The sequence below is a fragment of the Oncorhynchus kisutch genome, linkage group LG15, assembly GCF_002021735.2.
Source record: "Oncorhynchus kisutch isolate 150728-3 linkage group LG15, Okis_V2, whole genome shotgun sequence".
NCBI lineage: Eukaryota > Metazoa > Chordata > Actinopteri > Salmoniformes > Salmonidae > Oncorhynchus > Oncorhynchus kisutch.
The window spans coordinates 76959262-76978331 of NC_034188.2; the positions used below are offsets into that span (position 1 = coordinate 76959262).

At 41.4% G+C, this 19070-nt stretch overlaps 1 protein-coding gene across 2 annotated transcripts in view; it reads right to left on the reverse strand.

The window, feature by feature from the left end:
• Positions 1-19070, reverse strand: part of slc36a4 (solute carrier family 36 member 4) — a 231089-nt gene that overhangs the window by 150151 nt on the left and 61868 nt on the right. For both annotated transcript variants that reach the window (XM_031791123.1, XM_031791122.1), the window contains exon 11: positions 17361-17530. In XM_031791123.1, the coding sequence (XP_031646983.1) occupies positions 17361-17530 (170 nt within the window). The remainder of the gene's footprint in view (positions 1-17360; positions 17531-19070) is intronic.

Below are 19070 nucleotides of genomic sequence, written 5' to 3' on the forward strand. Positions count from 1 at the left end.
GTAGAAATTAATTAACTTGTCGTCAGACTGGCTAGAATGCTTATCTACACAGGAAGACCTTGGCTCGGTCATAAATTATATTAAATTGGTAGGGAGACGATGTGGGAAGGCTTGAGATACTGCCTTTGTACCAGGGTGGGAGAAGAGACGGGACAGTTTGAAAACTAATGACGTAATTTTCAGTTTATAACCTGTGGTAAACTGTATTGTGTTCAGTACTCTCGAGAATAAACACTACTGATTGATTTTGAGACTGGTCTCTGTCCATTTTATGCAAATAAGGGTCTTACAAATTCTTAGGAGTGGACAGAGTGTTGAATTGAATCTGTTTTATTTAACTAAGGAATTTACTTCCTGTAACACAAACAAACTAAGTATAGAATCAATCTTTAGGATGTTTTTATCATAAATCTTCAATAACGTTCCAACCCGGAGAATTCCATTGTCTGTAGAAAAGCAATGGAACGAGAGCTAACTCTCAAGTGAAAGCGCGTGACTGAGAACGGGGCTGCAGGCAGACCCCTTAGTCAAACAACTCCTATCCGGCCCCCCTTCACATGAGAAGCCTGAAACAAAGTTCTAAAGACGGTTGACGCCTAGTGGAAGCCTTAGGAAGTGCAAAATAAACCATATCCCACTGTGTATTTGATAGGGGTGAGTTCAAATACTACAAACCTCAGATTTCCCACTTCCTGTTTGGATTTTTTCTCAGATTTTTACCTGCCATATGAGTTCTGTTATACTCACAGACATCATTCAAACAGTTTTAGAAACTTCAGAGTGTTTTCTATCCAATATTAATAATAATATGCATATATTAGCATCTGGGACTGAGTAGGAGGCATGTCACTCTGGGCACGCTATTCGTCCTAAAGTGAAAATGCTGCCCCCTATCCCAAAGAAGTTAAAACCTTTTTTCGTAAGGACATAGTATATGGGACTGATTTGACAAATTTAGCTTTTTATGGTGTTTCTATTCCAAGAAAAATCCTCTTGGTATCCATTAGGATGGAATGGAAAATATGGCGCTGTGCAACGTGACGGTCAGGAGTAGGCTATAGTACTGGGCTATTTAGCTAAAGAATCCCCATGTTGTGTGGGCACGCGGAAGACCGGGGTTCAATTCCCCGATAGGGAGGAAGGAGTAGGCTGTCCTTTTAAAGAATTTGCTCATAACTGATTTGCCTTGTTAATAAATAATGGTTACACTAAGAGCATAACATTGCTACACCCTAATTCTAGTCTAACCAATAACCAAACGGAGATTAAGTTAAAATAAAAATCTCATTGATTTATCAAGACCAGTCCCCATGCTTGTCTCTGAGCAGCGCAAAAAGGTGGTAGGTTGTAGGCTTTTGCTTCAAATCCTATTGCTTCTAACTTCAATATGCTCTTTAAATAAGACCTACACCACTTTTAACAGCACATTACTCAACACTAGTGAGACTCATGTTGCCTACGGTATAATCAAAAAATATGACGTGACTCTGCCAAAAATGACATATAAACGATTCTAAATTAAAACCAAAAGCCGCCTCATGGGTCAACCCTGTCGAACCTGCATCTGTAGCACGGCATTTTGCACTTCAGGAGCCCCCATCCACAACGTATCAAAATACAGAGAGCATTTGGTAATGGGATATTATAATACTGTACATGGTGTCCAGGTCAGGATAACCAAAACATTTATTCATGAAAGACTATCAGAAAGAATGTTGGTACATATTTATTTTGATCCAAAGCCATGAATAAGTGAGTCACTCAGCTTTATGTAAGTGCCGGTCTATATGACTGTGCCATCAACTTGATAATATAGAACAATATTTGAGGTTATTTTGATTTTTTAAAATCTGAATAAAAGGCCAAAATAATGTGTAAAGGCCAAAACATTTATTTCTGTTTTTAGAGGGAGAGAAACGCTGGGCTAGATGTGCGCCACCCATAAAGGCCAAAATATAGCCCTGCTAATTGCGCTGTACAACGTGACCTTGAGTATTTTCCAGTAAGCAACTATTTGTTCCCCTTCATTGGACAACTTTGTTCCAATATTTCTGTAATTCGGTGATATTTGTTCCCATAATAATTCGTGATGGATCCATAACTAAATAAACATCGTCATTTTGAAAGTTTATTTATTTATTATTATATTAACGAAAGCATAAAGACGTTGATGAATAAATACAGTACGTGCTTTTACATTTGGATAATAAAGCATTTTGAAGATAAGCCACCTGTATTTGTTTATTAGGCTATAGCAGAACAGCGTAACGGTCCAGACAGCCCTTGCTGTGCCTGGTGAGCAGTTGGTCAAGTTCTGTTGTCAGAAGAGGACTGGAAATGTCAGGGTGAACCAACGACCTGATGAACCCGCAAAGTATGTTGACTCTGCCTGTTGGAGGTGGAGTTCCAGAGCTCACAGGTGTGCCTGGCATAGATTGTGACGCCATCTCATTCCTAAACACCTGAATCTCCGCCAATGCCGCCTGGCTCTGAACAAATGCATCAGCTGTTGCCCGTATCTCTGCTCTCAGATAGTGTTTCTCTTTCTGCTGGTCTGCCTTCAATGGCCCGATCTCGGTCTTCAAAATTTGAATCTGATCCATGTGCACCTTCATCAGATGAGCAGAATGGTACCACTCTGAGCCCCCATCGATTACAGTGGTCTATAAGAGAAACGGTAGATCAATTAAGAATTAAAAGCGACTCCAACACACAAATGCTGTGTACACATTTGAAGAATCAAGCAAAACTAACCGCTTTCTTGGCAACCATGCGTTTTCTAGGTTCGGCCCATGTCCAGTCCTTTGTCAACTGATCTCCACGGATGATTTTCAGCATGGTTGTATGTTCTGCAGAAATAGTCTAGTTTTTAGTACACAATATAGAACTTTTTTATTTTATTTAACCTTTATTTAATTATGATTTTATTACACAATGATGGGCTATATACATTTTTTTTTAAAGAAAAATCACTGAAACCAAAATACCTTTAGTTTTGGTGATCCTCTCAGCTCCGGCTCATTTAAGTCCTCTCGTGGTTATGGTCCTAACTAGAGGTCGACTGATTAATCGGAATGGCCGATTTAAAAATATATATATAATATATATTTTTTACACCTTTATTTAACTAGGCAAGTCAGTTAAGAACACATTCTTCAGCAAGAGCAAAATAATCCTAACAAAATTTAAAAATTAAAACCTTAGTTGTTACATACAGTGTTATTAGTAAGTAATACTGAAGTCATGCACAATTATCAGTTTCTATTTAGGTTTATGTCACCCATTCATTTTCAGTTAGAGACACAGTAGGACCCAAAAGCATAACCAGTGCTCTAACTCCCCCTTGCACTGGTCTGGAGCAATGAAGTAGTACCATACTAAACCACAAATTACCTCTATGTCCCGCAGCATAATCTCAAAACATTTAGTGGAGCAACCACTGAAGGTAAGAGGGAGGTTATAAATTGCTATTGGCCATGTAGCTAAGTTTATTATATTATTTTAGGCTATCTGGCATTAGTGCGTAAGCCTAAGCTTGGGCCTAAATGTACGCACACCAAATAGCCTATGCGCCAATCGCCAAATGCTTTGGGAATGGGCAGAAAAAGTTAACATCTATCCATGGAAGCAAAAAGGACACTGTCAGAGTTTAATTCAATAAGAGAATAACTGTGAAATGGAGCGTTGAAGATAAAGCAAAGGATGGGCCAGAACATTAACGTTCGGGAAAGATTTGGTGAAGCGGTAAAAGAGGATGATCGCAGTGCTGGGCTGTTACAATTCGACAGTCACAGCTTCCTATTTCCTTACAACCGGTCAAACTGATGTAATTTGGAAATATTGTCTTCTCTCCAGGTTCCTAAACATCTTTTCTCCTGGTCAGTCAGTCTCTCGCTCCCTCTACCCTTTCCCTCGGTCTCGCTCGTCCCCCTCTCTGTCCTGCTTTTTCCCTTTCTCGCCCCCCCCCCCCTCTCTCTCTCTCTCTCCACTGCAGGGATTAGCCCCCTGCCAAGCCACAGAGGGACTCTATTGGAAATTATTCATCGAGGCTATCACACGGCAAAGACCTGACGCACAATACCAGAGGGAAAGCCATGAACAACATTCTCCTCCTACTGTAGTTCTGATATCAGACAAAGCCCACTGGCAGCAACCCGGCGGAGGGGGAAGAAGGGATAGGGAGAAAAGACCATCAGGGAAAGAGAGGAGGCAATAGAGCCAATTACGGACCCATTGAGGAAGGAAATTGAGGAAGGAAAGTACAGTGGAGACCTGGGAGGAGAGTTAATGCTGGGTGCTGAGCTGTGAGGGAAAGGTTAGGTGAATGAGAAAGAGAGCGAGAGAAAGGGAGGGAGGACAAGAAGTGGTAATAGTGTAAGTCCCTACTAGCCAGGAGCCCAAGAGGATGGAGAATAGCAACTCATACTATGAGTGTACAGGGAGCAGAGGAGAACACTGGAAAAAGCCTTCAATATGAGACAAGATGGAGAGAGGTAATATCACATCTTACAGGCAGAGAAGAACCACTGCATTGGCCAGAGAGAGACTCATGGTATACACCAGATTGAGGGCAGAAGCTCATCATTTTTGCGTGGGGGAATAGACACAAGCAACAGAACCACTCTAACCGGCAGTTGCACGCTCCACTGTGTTTCTCCAGTGGGAGCCACTGAAAAGCCTCTCCATCTTGGCTCATGCAAGCAATGGCAGCTAGTTATCTGGGGCCTGCAGATATGATGCATGCACTATATTTCCACATCCCTATTCCAATGGTGAAAACAAATGTGTCTGCTGCCCCTGGCCCCCTGGCTCTCTGAATAAACTATTTCCATTTCATAAAAAAATATGTTGAATTAAATGTGGGAAATGTATTGGATTTGCAAAAAGTAATTAAAGTAAGGGAATTTTGTATTTTTTCCACCAAACTTAACATAAATCCAATGACATGACTGACATTTTATGTTGATTTCACATTTGTTGACAACTTCAACCAAAATGTAAATCAAACTAGACGTTGAAATGACGTCTGTGCCCAGTGGGAAGTCTTCTATTACCACTTTCTCCCCCTTTCCCTCTCTCTAAACTGAGCTACAGATACAATTCGTGCCAGTGAAAAACGGAGAACCAAATACTCAGGGCATCTTGGGGGGTATGAGCTTTTTTTTGCAAATATCCCATTTCCGAAAGCTGTTGCAAGTTCACGCCAAGGAGATAGATGTGTGAGGGTGAGTGTACTTGGATGCTAGTGTGTGTGTGTGGTCTGGCACTTGATGAAGCTGCGCTTATCAAACATGAGGGATAATGAAATGTGCAGTCATCAATCACCTAAAAGACAAAATGCTAGCCCCCCTCTGTCTCATTACATTTGGGCCTGCCCTATTCATTAAATGAGACCCAAACGACATTGGCAATTAAAGCACATTTGTACTTTCTCAACTCCCCCGAGTGACAAACCTCACCATAGCATACCTCGTCTTGTCATATTACACTGGGCTGGGCCATACATACAGTAATATAGAGGACCTGTGGTCCCGACAGAGATCCTTGCTACGCAGTCAGTATTTTTCATGGTTGGGAGCAGGCGGTCAGACAGACAACTTTGAGATGATTTAGATGTATTTTTGTCCCGTAGGTCATTTGGAAACGGTTGTCTTTCTGATTTGTATGCTTTAGCCTACCTATTATATTAAAAACACATCTGTGTCACATAATTTTTTTTTTATTTAACCAGGAAGGGCTCATTGAGATTTTAAATCTCTTTTCAAGAGCTTCCTGGCCAAGATAGGCAGCACCAAGACATTACACAATTACAGACATACAACACGAAAAACTACAAGTAATCTAGCAAAAACCATAGGATTTACAAGAGTATAACAAAATCATAAAACAGCAAATTAAAAAAAGTGACAGGTCAGGGAATCAGTTTCAAAATCAGTGATTTAAAAACACCAACATCGGGACACGTTCTACCAAGTTATTCACACATACTCAGAATTGTCTGCTTCAAGTTAAGCAGCCTACCTTTCCTCTCCTAGTTTGGCGTATGAGATGAAGAGTGCCCAATATATGTGGCCTCAAAATAATAGCGTAGGCAAGCATGGGCGGAGAATCACAGAAGAGTTATCTTTCCAAGGAAATTAAATATGATTAGACCATAGTTTACTACAGTGTCTGTAAATAATAAATATTGACAAAGGAAAGAAGAGGGCACTTAACCGACGTGAGTTGAGGTGCAATCAAAAAACATTTATCATCAATGAAAAGTAGCAAGGCGCGCATAGGTTTGGTTACCATAGTGAGTGAGTGTTGTGCCTTTCATTTTCAATAAATATTGATTACCCATTTATTGGTCTCTGCCTGCAAATCGTCCTCTTAAAAGGTAAGCTATATCAGTGATTCTTCCTTTGAAAGTTGTGTCATACTGCAGCACAGCTTGCGGGGTGCTGTGGAATGGTATGGCACGTTGAAGTGCCATGTCATAGTACTTTACTGTCAGCCATTGTTACCATTAATGCTAGTTGGACCACCAGAGCACATCTTTGAGAAGCTAAGTTGTTGAAATGACATGGAGTTATAGGCCAAAGAGTCCTGTTTACTCTAGCGGTTTTAGCCTAACTTACTTATTGGCATAAATGCCTACTTCAATATACAGTATACCAATCAATCAATCATGCATGTTATCACACAGCATACAAGTCATCCATGTCTTTAAATAGTCAAGCATTTTAGTTATAAAACAAAATAACAAAGGGAGCATTGAATAATTAAAAAATGAATAAACCGCAACATGTCGTCTGAAGCGATTTAATTTATGAATGCATTTAACTGTTTTAAATGTTGGCTGTACGAGAGACATTAAAACCTTTTTTGTTAGAACAGACTATATGGGATTGATTATAATTTCTTTGTACATTATTATTGAATTTGATGTGCTGTTTATACTGTTAGAAATGTAGCTTAATTAAATTATTAATATTATGGTGTTTCTATTCCATGAAAAAAGGAAAATGCATTTTACAGTAGCCTATGCAGGCCTCAGGGTTTCCATTGAGAAAATATGGCACTGTACAACGTGACTGGTCGAGAGTAGGCGTAGGCTACTAATTGACTGCGAGTGAAGAGCAAAATAATCCTAACATTTCCACACCCTAATTGTAGGCAAACCAATACCCAAACAGAGATTCAGCTAAAATAAAAACCTGATTGATTTACCAAGACCAGTCCCCATGCTTGTCTCAAAGCAGTGCAAAACGGTGCATGTAGCTCAAGAGAAAGTGCAAGTGTCCGCTCTCATCATTCCAGCTGCTTCAAGTTACTAATTTCATATGTATATACTGCATTCTAGTCAATGTCATCCTATTCAACTATTGCTGTATATATACACACACACTATTCTATCCTACGTATTATATCGGTGAACATAGCGGAATCTGACCATATTAGCTAAAAAAATGGCAACATCGGTATCAGCCCGATGTCCAGTTTAACGCCAATGTGCAAAAGTGATGTCAAAGGACATCAATAACAAAACCACTGGGGCAATTGTGCGCTGCCCTATGGGACTCCCAATCACAGCTAGATGTGAAACAGCCTGGATTTGAACTGGTGCCTGTAGTGACACCTCTTGAACTGAGATGCAGTGCCTTAGACTTCTGTGTACATGTGTGTGTGCTAACTGTACTAGAAAACTTAAAAAGGCCGCAAACATTTTAAATATTGGTTATCGTACCGTTTTTTTTGCCAAGGAAAATATTGGATATAGGTATGTGCCAAACATGTCATATCGGTGTATCACTACTACGTATTCTACAGATATAGTAAATATTATATCCTCATACTGTCCATAATGTCTATACAGCCCATCACATATGGCACCCGTCAAAATTTTGAACACCTACTCATTCAAGGGTTTTTCCTTTATTGTCACTATTTTCATCAAAACTATTAATTAACACATATGGAATCATGTAGTAAACAAAAAAAATTGTTAAACATATCAAAATGTATTTTGGATTCTTCAATGTAGCCACGCTTCACCTTGACAGTTTTGCACACTCTTGGCATTCTCTCAACCAGCTTCACCTGGAATGCTTTTCCAACAGTCTTGAAGGAGTTCCCACATATGCTGAGCACTTGTTGGCTGACTTTCCTTCACTCTGTGTCCAACTCATCCCAAACCATCTCAATTGGGTTGAGGTTGTTGAATGTGGAGGCCAGGTGATCTGATGCAGCAGTCCATCACTCTCCTTCTTGGTCAAATAGCCCTTACACAGCCTGGAGGAGTGTTGGGTCATTGTCCTGTTGAAAAACAAATGATAGTCCCACAAAGCGCAAATCAGATGGGATGGCGTATCGCAGCATAATGCGGTCGTAGCCATGCTGGTTAAGTGTGCCTTGAATTGTAAATAAAATCACTGACAGTGTCACGAGCAAAGCCCCCCCCCCCCCCCCCGCCCACAGCATCACAGCTCCTCCTCCATGCTTCACAGTGAGAACATGTGGAGATCATCCATTCGTCTACTCTGCGTCTCTCAAAGACATGCCAGTTGGAACCAAAAATCTAATATTTGGACTCATCAGTACAAAGGACAAATTTCCACCGGTCTTAACGTCCATTGCTAGTGTATCAAAAATGTACTTATAACAAGGCACACCTGTTAATTAAACTGCATTCCAGGTGACTACCCCATGAAGCTGTCATCAAGGCAAAGGGTGGCTACTTCAAAGAATCACAAATATAAATATACACTGCTCAAAAAAAGAAAGGGAACACTAAAATAACACATGCTAGATCTGAATGAATGAAATATTTTTATTAAGTACTTTTTTCTTTACATAGTTGAATGTGCTGACAACAAAATCACACAAAAATGATCAATGGAAATCAAATTTATCAACCCATGGAGGTGTGGATTTGGAGTCACACTCAAAATTAAAGTGGAAAACCACACTACAGGCTGATCCAACTTTGATGTAATGTCCTTAAAACAAGTCAAAATGAGGCTCAGTAGTGTGTGTAGCCACCACGTGCCTGTATGACCTCCCTACATCGCCTGGGCATGCTCCTGATGAGGTGGTGGATGGTCTCCTGAGGGATCTCCTCCCAGACCTGGAATAAAGCATCCGCCAACGTGGCGTTGGTGGATGGCGCGAGACATGATGTCCCAGATGTGCTCAATTGGATTCAGGTCTGGGGTACGGGCGGGCCAGTCCATAGCATCAATGCCTTCCTCTTGCAGGAACTGCTGACACACTCCAGCTACATGAGGTCTAGCATTGTCTTGCATTAGGAGGAACCCAGGGCCAACTGCACCAACATATGGTCTCACAAGGGGTCTGATGATCTCATCTCGGTACCTGATGGCAGTCAGGCTACCTCTGGCGAGCACATGGGGGGCTGTGCGGCCCCCCAAAGAAATGCCACCCCACACCATGACTGACCCACCGCCAAACCGCTCATCTCCAGACTCTGTCACGTCTGTCACATGTGCTCAGTGTGAACCTGCTTTCATCTGTGAAGAGAACAGGGCGCCAGTGGCGAATTTGCCAATCTTGGTGTTCTCTGGCAAATGCCAAACGTCCTGCACGGTGTTGGGCTGTAAGCATACCACCTTCATGAAGTCTGTTTCTGACCGTTTGAGCAGACACATGCACATTTGTGGCCTGCTGGAGGTCATTTTGCAGGGCTCTGGCAGTGCTCCTCCTGCTCAGTTGTAGTCTAACCAACACCCAAACAGAGATTCAGTGAAAATAAAAATCTTATTGATTTATGAAGACCAGTCCCCATGCGTGTCTCAGAGCAGCGCAGACTATTGCTTCTAACTTCAATATGCTCTTTAAATAAATAAGACCTACACCACTTTTAACAGCACATTACTCAACACTAGTGAGACTCGTGTCTTCTACGGTAGGCCTACAATATATCCCCAAAAAATTATGTGACTCTCTGGCAATAATTACATATAGAGGATTGGAGGATATTTCTGTAATTCAGTGATATTTATTCCCATAGTAATTTGTTATGGATCCATAACTACATAAAAAATTATCTTTCAAAATACAGATGTTTATCATTATTTTATTAATGAAAGCATAAAGATGCCATTATTAGTTACATTGTTTTAGTTCAAACGTGCAGACTGGCACTAAGAACAAAACAGCAGGAACGTTTCCCCTAGTCAGCGCCATTATTAGTGCAATACCCCTTAAATATTTGAGATGACTTTGTTTTTCAAATAACGTAAAATGAGTGAGAAAAAAGGCCATTCTTGAACATAGGGTGAGACATTGTTACTAATTTGTAAATAAAGCCAGTTAGAAATTTAGAATTACTTATTTCTGTTTTAAAGGGAGAAAAACCTAGTCATCTTATGGGTCTCCCAGTCGAGGCCGGTCACTTAGACTGTTGCCCCACTGTACAACGTGACTGGTCGGAAGTGGCCTACAGTACTACAGCAAGAGCCAAATATCTTAACAAAATAAAATAAAAACCTTAGTGTAACAGTTTTAGTAAGTAATACTGAAGTCGTGCACAATTATCAATTATTTATATTTATGTTTATGAAGTCCATTCATTGTCAGAGACACAGTAGGACCCAAAAGCATAGTCAGTGCTCTAACTATTGATATATTTCTTGATTCCATTATTTAACTTCTAGATTTGTGTGTATTGTTGAGAATTGTTGAATATTACTGCATTGTCGGAGCTGAGAACACAAGCATTCCGCTACACTCACAATAACATCTGCTAAATATGTGTATGTGATCAATAAAATCAGATTTTAAGTTCAGTAGCCATACGTGCAAGATCTGGTGCGTGTGTGGTCAGGGGATACAGCCCAGGGGTTCCTAAACTATTTTGTCCCATGACCACAGATTGATATCTGAAAAGTCTCGCGACCCCAACCATGTGTAATGTTTATATCCGATATTTGGCTTTAACGCAGACGAGAGCACTAATTCATAGCTTCACACAGATGATATGAACTGGTGAAGGGTACCATGATTTGTATGGTGCTTTCAAGACAACTGGGAAAAAATAAGAGGTGAAATCATGACGTCAGATATCTTCAGGTTGGAAAGTCGGAGCTCTAGAAAAAGACCAGAGTTCCCAAGTTGGATTTCCGAGTTGGATGACTGTTTAAATAGATTTTTCCCAGTCAAAGCTAATTTTTTCCCCCAACTTCACAGTTTTCTTGAATGCTCTCAAGTTGGAGATTTCCGACTTCCAAGTTCCCGGCTGTTTTAAACGTGGCATTTATGCTCAGAGAGAGACAGCAGGGTATTTATTCCCTTTGAGCCAGAAACCAAAACTCCTCCGTTGTGACCCGTGAATGCATTCGGTCACATGACACTTCAATTCGCAGTTAAATTTCAATTACCGGCATGTCAACTAAATCAGGATCACAGTCAAACAGATTGGAAAGTAGTTCCCAAAGTGCTCTTCCAAGCATTGGAGGTGAGCAGTCATCACTCAAGTGGGACACTTAGGGTGCAGAGGCCTGCCCTGCAAAGATGGAGCCACATCTGTGCAAAAGCCCACCATTCAATCCCATGGAATCCATTTCTCGTCATCATAGCCACTGAACATGCCTTGTGCCGTTTCATGCTCAGTAATCGTGAGACAGAACAATATGTGCTTGTGAATAACACCCCCCCCCCCCCCCCGACATGTATATATAACAAAAGTCAATGCATGGGCATCTCAGCCCTGACAGCTAACGTCCAGTTGGAGAGCATAAACAGGGGATTTTTTTTTTGTCGTTCAATCAGAGTTACCTCTTGATTGCTAGAAATAAATACTATTTGATAAACAGTGTTATTTGACAAAGGTATTGATGTGAGTTTCTGTGCCTCTGCCTCCCCACACATTGTTTTCACAATATCAATTGCGGCCAGTAATATCAAAGTAAAGTCTCTGCAATAGTGTGAAGTTCCATAGCGTAGCGGGCCCAGACATTCACCGTGGGAATTATTTAAGTGCGCCACTTTCCCATGATCTAAGGGCTGGTAGAATTTTATCTTTTCGATTTTAATAATTGTAATTTTGATTTTAAGGTTAACCACATTTCAATGATTTTGAGATATACAAAAAAAGTAGATATTATAATATTGTCAATTTTTTTTCATGATTGTAAATTCTCCCTCTACCCCATTTTCATATGAGGCAACCCCTAGTTTGGGAACCACTGCTATAGCCTATGCATGGGCAGAGAAACACAAGGTAGTAATCTTTCCAAGGAATTGTACTTCCGAAATATGATTAGGCTATAGTTTACTACATTGTCTATAAATAAATATTGATCACCAATATTTGTCTCAGTTTGAAAATTGTCCCACTCCTAAAAAGGTAGTAGGCTATAAATGTAGCTGAAAAGTCTCTCCAACTCCTACTCAACTCAACTCTCTTAAAACTAAGTCTATCCTATTGGCTGATGTAGCCCAGTAATACCGATCGCCTAATATAAATGGGTCACATGAGAATCTCTGGTAATTTAACCTATTTCTTAGTTTATTTTTGTGCATCATGATATTGCCTATAGGGCGCAAAATTGCTGGGACCATGGCTGGCCAGTGAGATGTGTCACATACACCTAAAATAACATTGCAGGACTATGGTTGGGTTCGGGACCAGTTATTGCGGTACTGGGTGGGTGTTAGACAGAAAGCCACCAGAAGCGGGCGGGGTGCGGCTGCAGGTGTGGGTGGGAGCGGGATGAATAAATCAGTCCCCCCAGACCTCTACTGGTCTTCAACATGGTAACTCACCATGGCATACCTCATCTAGTCATGTTACACTGAGCTGACCTCTACAGTAATACAACATGATAACTCACCATGGCATACCTCGTCTAGTCACGTTACACTGAGCTGACCTCTACTGGTCTTCAACATGGTAACTCACCATGGCATACCTCGTCTAGTCATGTTACACTGAGCTGACCTATACATCAATACAACAAGATAACTCACCATGGCATACCTCATCTAGTCATGTTACACTGAGCTGACCTCTACAGTAATACAACATGATAACTCACCATGGCATACCTCATCTAGTCATGTTACACTGAGCTGACCTATACAGTAATACAACAAGATAACTCACCATGGCATACCTCATCTAGTCATGTTACACTGAGCTGACCTATACAGTAATACAACATGATAACTCATCAAGGCATACCTCGTCTAGTCATGTTACACTGAGCTGATCTCTACAGTAATACAACATGATAACTCACCATGGCATACCTCGTCTAGTCACGTTACACTGAGCTGACCTATACAGTAATATAACATGGCATACCTCGTCTAGTCATGTTACACTGAGCTGACCTCTACAGTAATACAACATGATAACTCACCATGGCATACCTCGTCTAGTCACGTTACACTGAGCTGACCTCTACAGTAATATAACATGGCATACCTCGTCTAGTCATGTTACACTGAGCTGACCTCTACAGTAATACAACATGATAACTCACCATGGCATACCTCATCTAGTCATGTTACACTGAGCTGACCTCTACTGGTCTTCAACATGGTAACTCACCATGGCATACCTCGTCTAGTCATGTTACACTGAGCTGACCTATACATCAATACAACAAGATAACTCACCATGGCATACCTCATCTAGTCATGTTACACTGAGCTGACCTCTACAGTAATACAACATGATAACTCACCATGGCATACCTCATCTAGTCATGTTACACTGAGCTGACCTATACAGTAATACAACAAGATAACTCACCATGGCATACCTCATCTAGTCATGTTACACTGAGCTGACCTATACAGTAATACAACATGATAACTCATCAAGGCATACCTCGTCTAGTCATGTTACACTGAGCTGATCTCTACAGTAATACAACATGATAACTCACCATGGCATACCTCGTCTAGTCACGTTACACTGAGCTGACCTATACAGTAATATAACATGGCATACCTCGTCTAGTCATGTTACACTGAGCTGACCTCTACAGTAATACAACATGATAACTCACCATGGCATACCTCGTCTAGTCACGTTACACTGAGCTGACCTCTACAGTAATATAACATGGCATACCTCGTCTAGTCATGTTACACTGAGCTGACCTCTACAGTAATACAACATGATAACTCACCATGGCATACCTCATCTAGTCATGTTACACTGAGCTGACCTCTACTGTAATATAACATGGCATACCTCGTCTAGTCATGTTACACTGAGCTGACCTCTACAGTAATACAACATGATAACTCACCATGGCATACCTCATCTAGTCATGTTACACTGAGCTGACCTATACAGTAATACAACAAGATAACTCACCATGGCATACCTCATCTAGTCATGTTACACTGAGCTGACCTCTACAGTAATACAACATGATAACTCACCATGGCATACCTCGTCTAGTCATGTTACACTGAGCTGATCTCTACAGTAATACAACATGATAACTCACCATGGCATACCTCATCTAGTCATGTTACACTGAGCTGACCTATACAGTAATACAACAAGATAACTCACCATGGCATACCTCATCTAGTCATGTTACACTGAGCTGACCTATACAGTAATACAACAAGATAACTCACCATGGCATACCTCGTCTAGTCACGTTACACTGAGCTGACCTCTACTGGTCTTCAACATGGTAACTCACCATGGCATACCTCGTCTAGTCATGTTACACTGAGCTGACCTATACATCAATACAACAAGATAACTCACCATGGCATACCTCATCTAGTCATGTTACACTGAGCTGACCTCTACAGTAATACAACATGATAACTCACCATGGCATACCTCATCTAGTCATGTTACACTGAGCTGACCTATACAGTAATACAACAAGATAACTCACCATGGCATACCTCATCTAGTCATGTTACACTGAGCTGACCTATACAGTAATACAACATGATAACTCATCAAGGCATACCTCGTCTAGTCATGTTACACTGAGCTGACCTATACAGTAATACAACAAGATAACTCACCATGGCATACCTCATCTAGTCATGTTACACTGAGCTGACCTATACAGTAATACAACAAGATAACTCACCATGGCATACCTCATCTAGTCACGTTACACTGAGCTGACCTCTACTGGTCTTCAACATGGTAACTCACCATGGCATACCTCGTCTAGTCATGTTACACTGAGCTGACCTATACAGTAATACAACAAGATAACTCACCATGGCATACCTCATCTAGTCATGTTACACTGAGCTGACCTCTACAGTAATACAACATGATAACTCATCAAGGCATACCTCGTCTAGTCATGTTACACTGAGCTGACCTCTACTGGTCTTCAACATGGTAACTCACCATGGCATACCTCATCTAGTCATGTTACACTGAGCTGACCTCTACAGTAATACAACATGATAACTCACCATGGCATACCTCGTCTAGTCATGTTACACTGAGCTGCCCTCTACAGTAATACAACATGATAACTCACCATGGCATACCTCGTCTAGTCATGTTACACTGAGCTGATCTCTACAGTAATACAACATGATAACTCACCATGGCATACCTCGTCTAGTCATGTTACACTGAGCTGACCTATACAGTAATATAACATGGCATACCTCGTCTAGTCATGTTACACTGAGCTGACCTCTACAGTAATACAACATGATAACTCACCATGGCATACCTCGTCTAGTCACGTTACACTGAGCTGACCTCTACAGTAATATAACATGGCATACCTCGTCTAGTCATGTTACACTGAGCTGACCTCTACAGTAATACAACATGATAACTCACCATGGCATACCTCATCTAGTCATGTTACACTGAGCTGACCTCTACAGTAATACAACATGATAACTCACCATGGCATACCTCATCTAGTCATGTTACACTGAGCTGACCTCTACAGTAATACAACATGATAACTCACCATGGCATACCTCGTCTAGTCATGTTACACTGAGCTGATCTCTACAGTAATACAACATGATAACTCACCATGGCATACCTCATCTAGTCATGTTACACTGAGCTGACCTCTACAGTAATACAACATGATAACTGACACCCACATTTCACATAAACTCAAACAAAGAAGACAAAAGGACATATCACAGAGACACACACACACTACATCGACACTAGGCTTGGACGGTATACCGTATACCGGGGAACTTGAAAATAGCCAGGAGATGGTTTATCAATACAGTCAATACCGTTGAAACGATTTCTTTGAAGTTATTTAATAAATGTGAATATTTGTAGCTCCTTTTTAAGTAAATACCTGCAGTCAACTTGTACAATACATAAGCAGATTGCGTTCTTCATTTCACCCATCACATTATTTTACATTTTGAACCTTACCAGTAGTCCCCAGTCATGTGGTATTTGTTTACAAGCACACAATGAGAGACCAGCACCTTGTGAGTTACTCACTGTGGTGCAGCATGCGCCGGTTGACCTAGTTACAGTATGGAATTCACAACTTTAAAATGTTTGTCAACAAGACATCTTATTTTACATTTACATTTTAGTCATTTAGCAGACACTCTTTTCCAGAGCGACTTACAGGAGCAATTAGGGTTAAGTGCCTTGCTCAAGGGCACATCGACAAATTGTTCACCTAGTCGGCTTGAGGATTCAAACCAGCAACCTTTCAATTACTGGCCCAATGCTCTTAACCGCTAGACTACCTATTAAGTTAACTGTCTAAAATGTGCTAAATGTACATGAATTGTACATTTGGATAGTTAATTTAGTTTCTTCTAGAAACAAGCTTTTCTTGGTAAAATATAGGTTTTATGCACACAGAAAACTGTGAGTAGCATTTTTGAGCTGGGATGTCTGCCCTGCAAATAGTTTGTCAGACTGCATAATATTATCGCATTGCGCTGGTTAGCATTTAGCTAGCATTCGCTCTGGAATTTTACAAGTAATTGTTACCCTCGGATTACAGAGGCTCAATGGGGTTTGAAAAAAAGCACCCGTTGTGTTAAGCATTACCAAATGTTGGTTGGTATGAAGGTACGACAATGTGGATACTGCCCAAGTCTAGAGACAGCATATAATACTGACACACACGCAAATCATAATTAAACCTAATGTAACCACACACACACACACAACACAGTCGAACATTGACCACAAACACACTGTACACACCCACAAAACCGTCACCATAGTACTGAGACGGCCGCCCTAACCTCTCTGTACTCTACAGCATCAGAGAAACCTTGTACTGGGAGACAGAACAGGTCAATTTGCTCCTTTAAAAAAGGCCAGCCACCCAGCCATCTACACCATGTACTACCATGTTCAACCATGTTCCTGTTTATGTGACGAGGCTTACCAAGCATTGTGAGGAAGGTTAAGGGTTATGCTTCCTTTGATGTCGTCACCAAAGTGGAGGTAGCCCAGCGTTGCCAAGACAACATAGAGGACGATGGTGATACCCATCCCGATGTTCAGAGCTGTGGGGAACCGCTTCGGTTCCTTCATCTGGTTCTCTAGAGGAAGAACCTGCCACATACACAGAGGGAGAGCACATTGTCAAGAAAACAGGAATGCTGTATAATGTAATACAACACAAATAAAAACATTATCCTGAATAATCGGGGCGGCAGTGTAGCCTAGTGGTTAGAGCGTTGGACTAGTAACCGAAAGGTTGCAAGTTCAAATCCCCGAGCTGACAAGGTACAAAATCTGTCGTTCTGCCCTTGAACAGGCAAGTTAACCCACTGTTCCTAGGCTGTCATTGAAAATAAGAATTTGTTCTTAACTGACTTGCCTAGTAAAATAAAGGTAAACAATTTTTTTTAAAGAGCCTGGAAAGAGTGCCCCGAAAAACGAAGTATTGAGATCTGAAAAAGCCACGAAATGATGAAAAGCATCATCCTTCTGTTGAATAACAAATCCTTGGCAGAGAGAAGGATAACTGAACAGCTAGGAGGTCTCTGATTACATTATACATGGTGACCTACGTTAACCCCAGACGTTTACCAAGCAACTCAGCTTTGGGAGGAATCAGACTTTTGCTGGGGATGAGGAGAGTTGGTATGCTGGGTGAGTGGGAGGGTGGGTGTTGGATGTTTTAGGTGCTGCCGTTTGGCTCGTGCCCCATGGGGATGCTGCATGGCAGGGTGGCAGGAAACATTATCACTACTAAGTACCACACACAGACTGCTCTCCGCTCTCTGCCCCGGGAATGCATCTTGATCTGGGCAGAGGGATTAATGATTGGCATTCATCACCAAACCTTCACATAAAGAGACCGTGGCATAATTAGATCCCCAGACACTCGCACCTACCTCCCTTTCCCTCTTTCTTTTATTCCCTCTCACCCTCTCGCTCTTTCCCACCTCACGTCAAGAAAATATAGATGCTTTCAAAATTGGGTAACAGTTTCATTTGAACAGGTTTAAAGCTGGCTGTCAGTCACATGCATATTCAATGAACAGATGGATTTGTCTTTTCCTCTTCCCTGCTTGGTAGTGACTGATCACTTCTTGACAGGGGCTTGTTACCCTCTCCTCCTGATGCGACTGATAAGTTGTCGGTCTGTTGTTTGACTTGGTGATTCATGACTTCGTCTGGCAGCGAATTGAGAACAATTGCAGCACCAACAAGGCTAACAGACACAGAGGGATGGTGAACACTTCAACGAGCTGATTTCTGATGCACTGATTATGCATACAAAATACACTATTAGACTAATGTATGAAAGCACACAGCCAACATGAATGTAACTTTAGGTGTCAGAGTAAGTGGATACATCTAAATCACAATAAGGGCCTCTCCTGTTTGGCTATATGTCCAAGAACCTCACTCACAACAAAACATATCAGACACATTGCCCTCAAACCACAAACTCCGTAACAGGGCCAACCAGCCAAGACTCCAACAGTGACTGAGTTGCTTCAGAGCCAGAGACGTAACATGCCAAAACTCCACTGATCTAAGAGACCTGACCAAAGCCACAGTGCCAGGAGCCCCTGCCTTCTTACCGCCACATCAAGCAGGGTGTGTGAGATGGCGGCATTGGGCAGACAGCTGGTCTGCA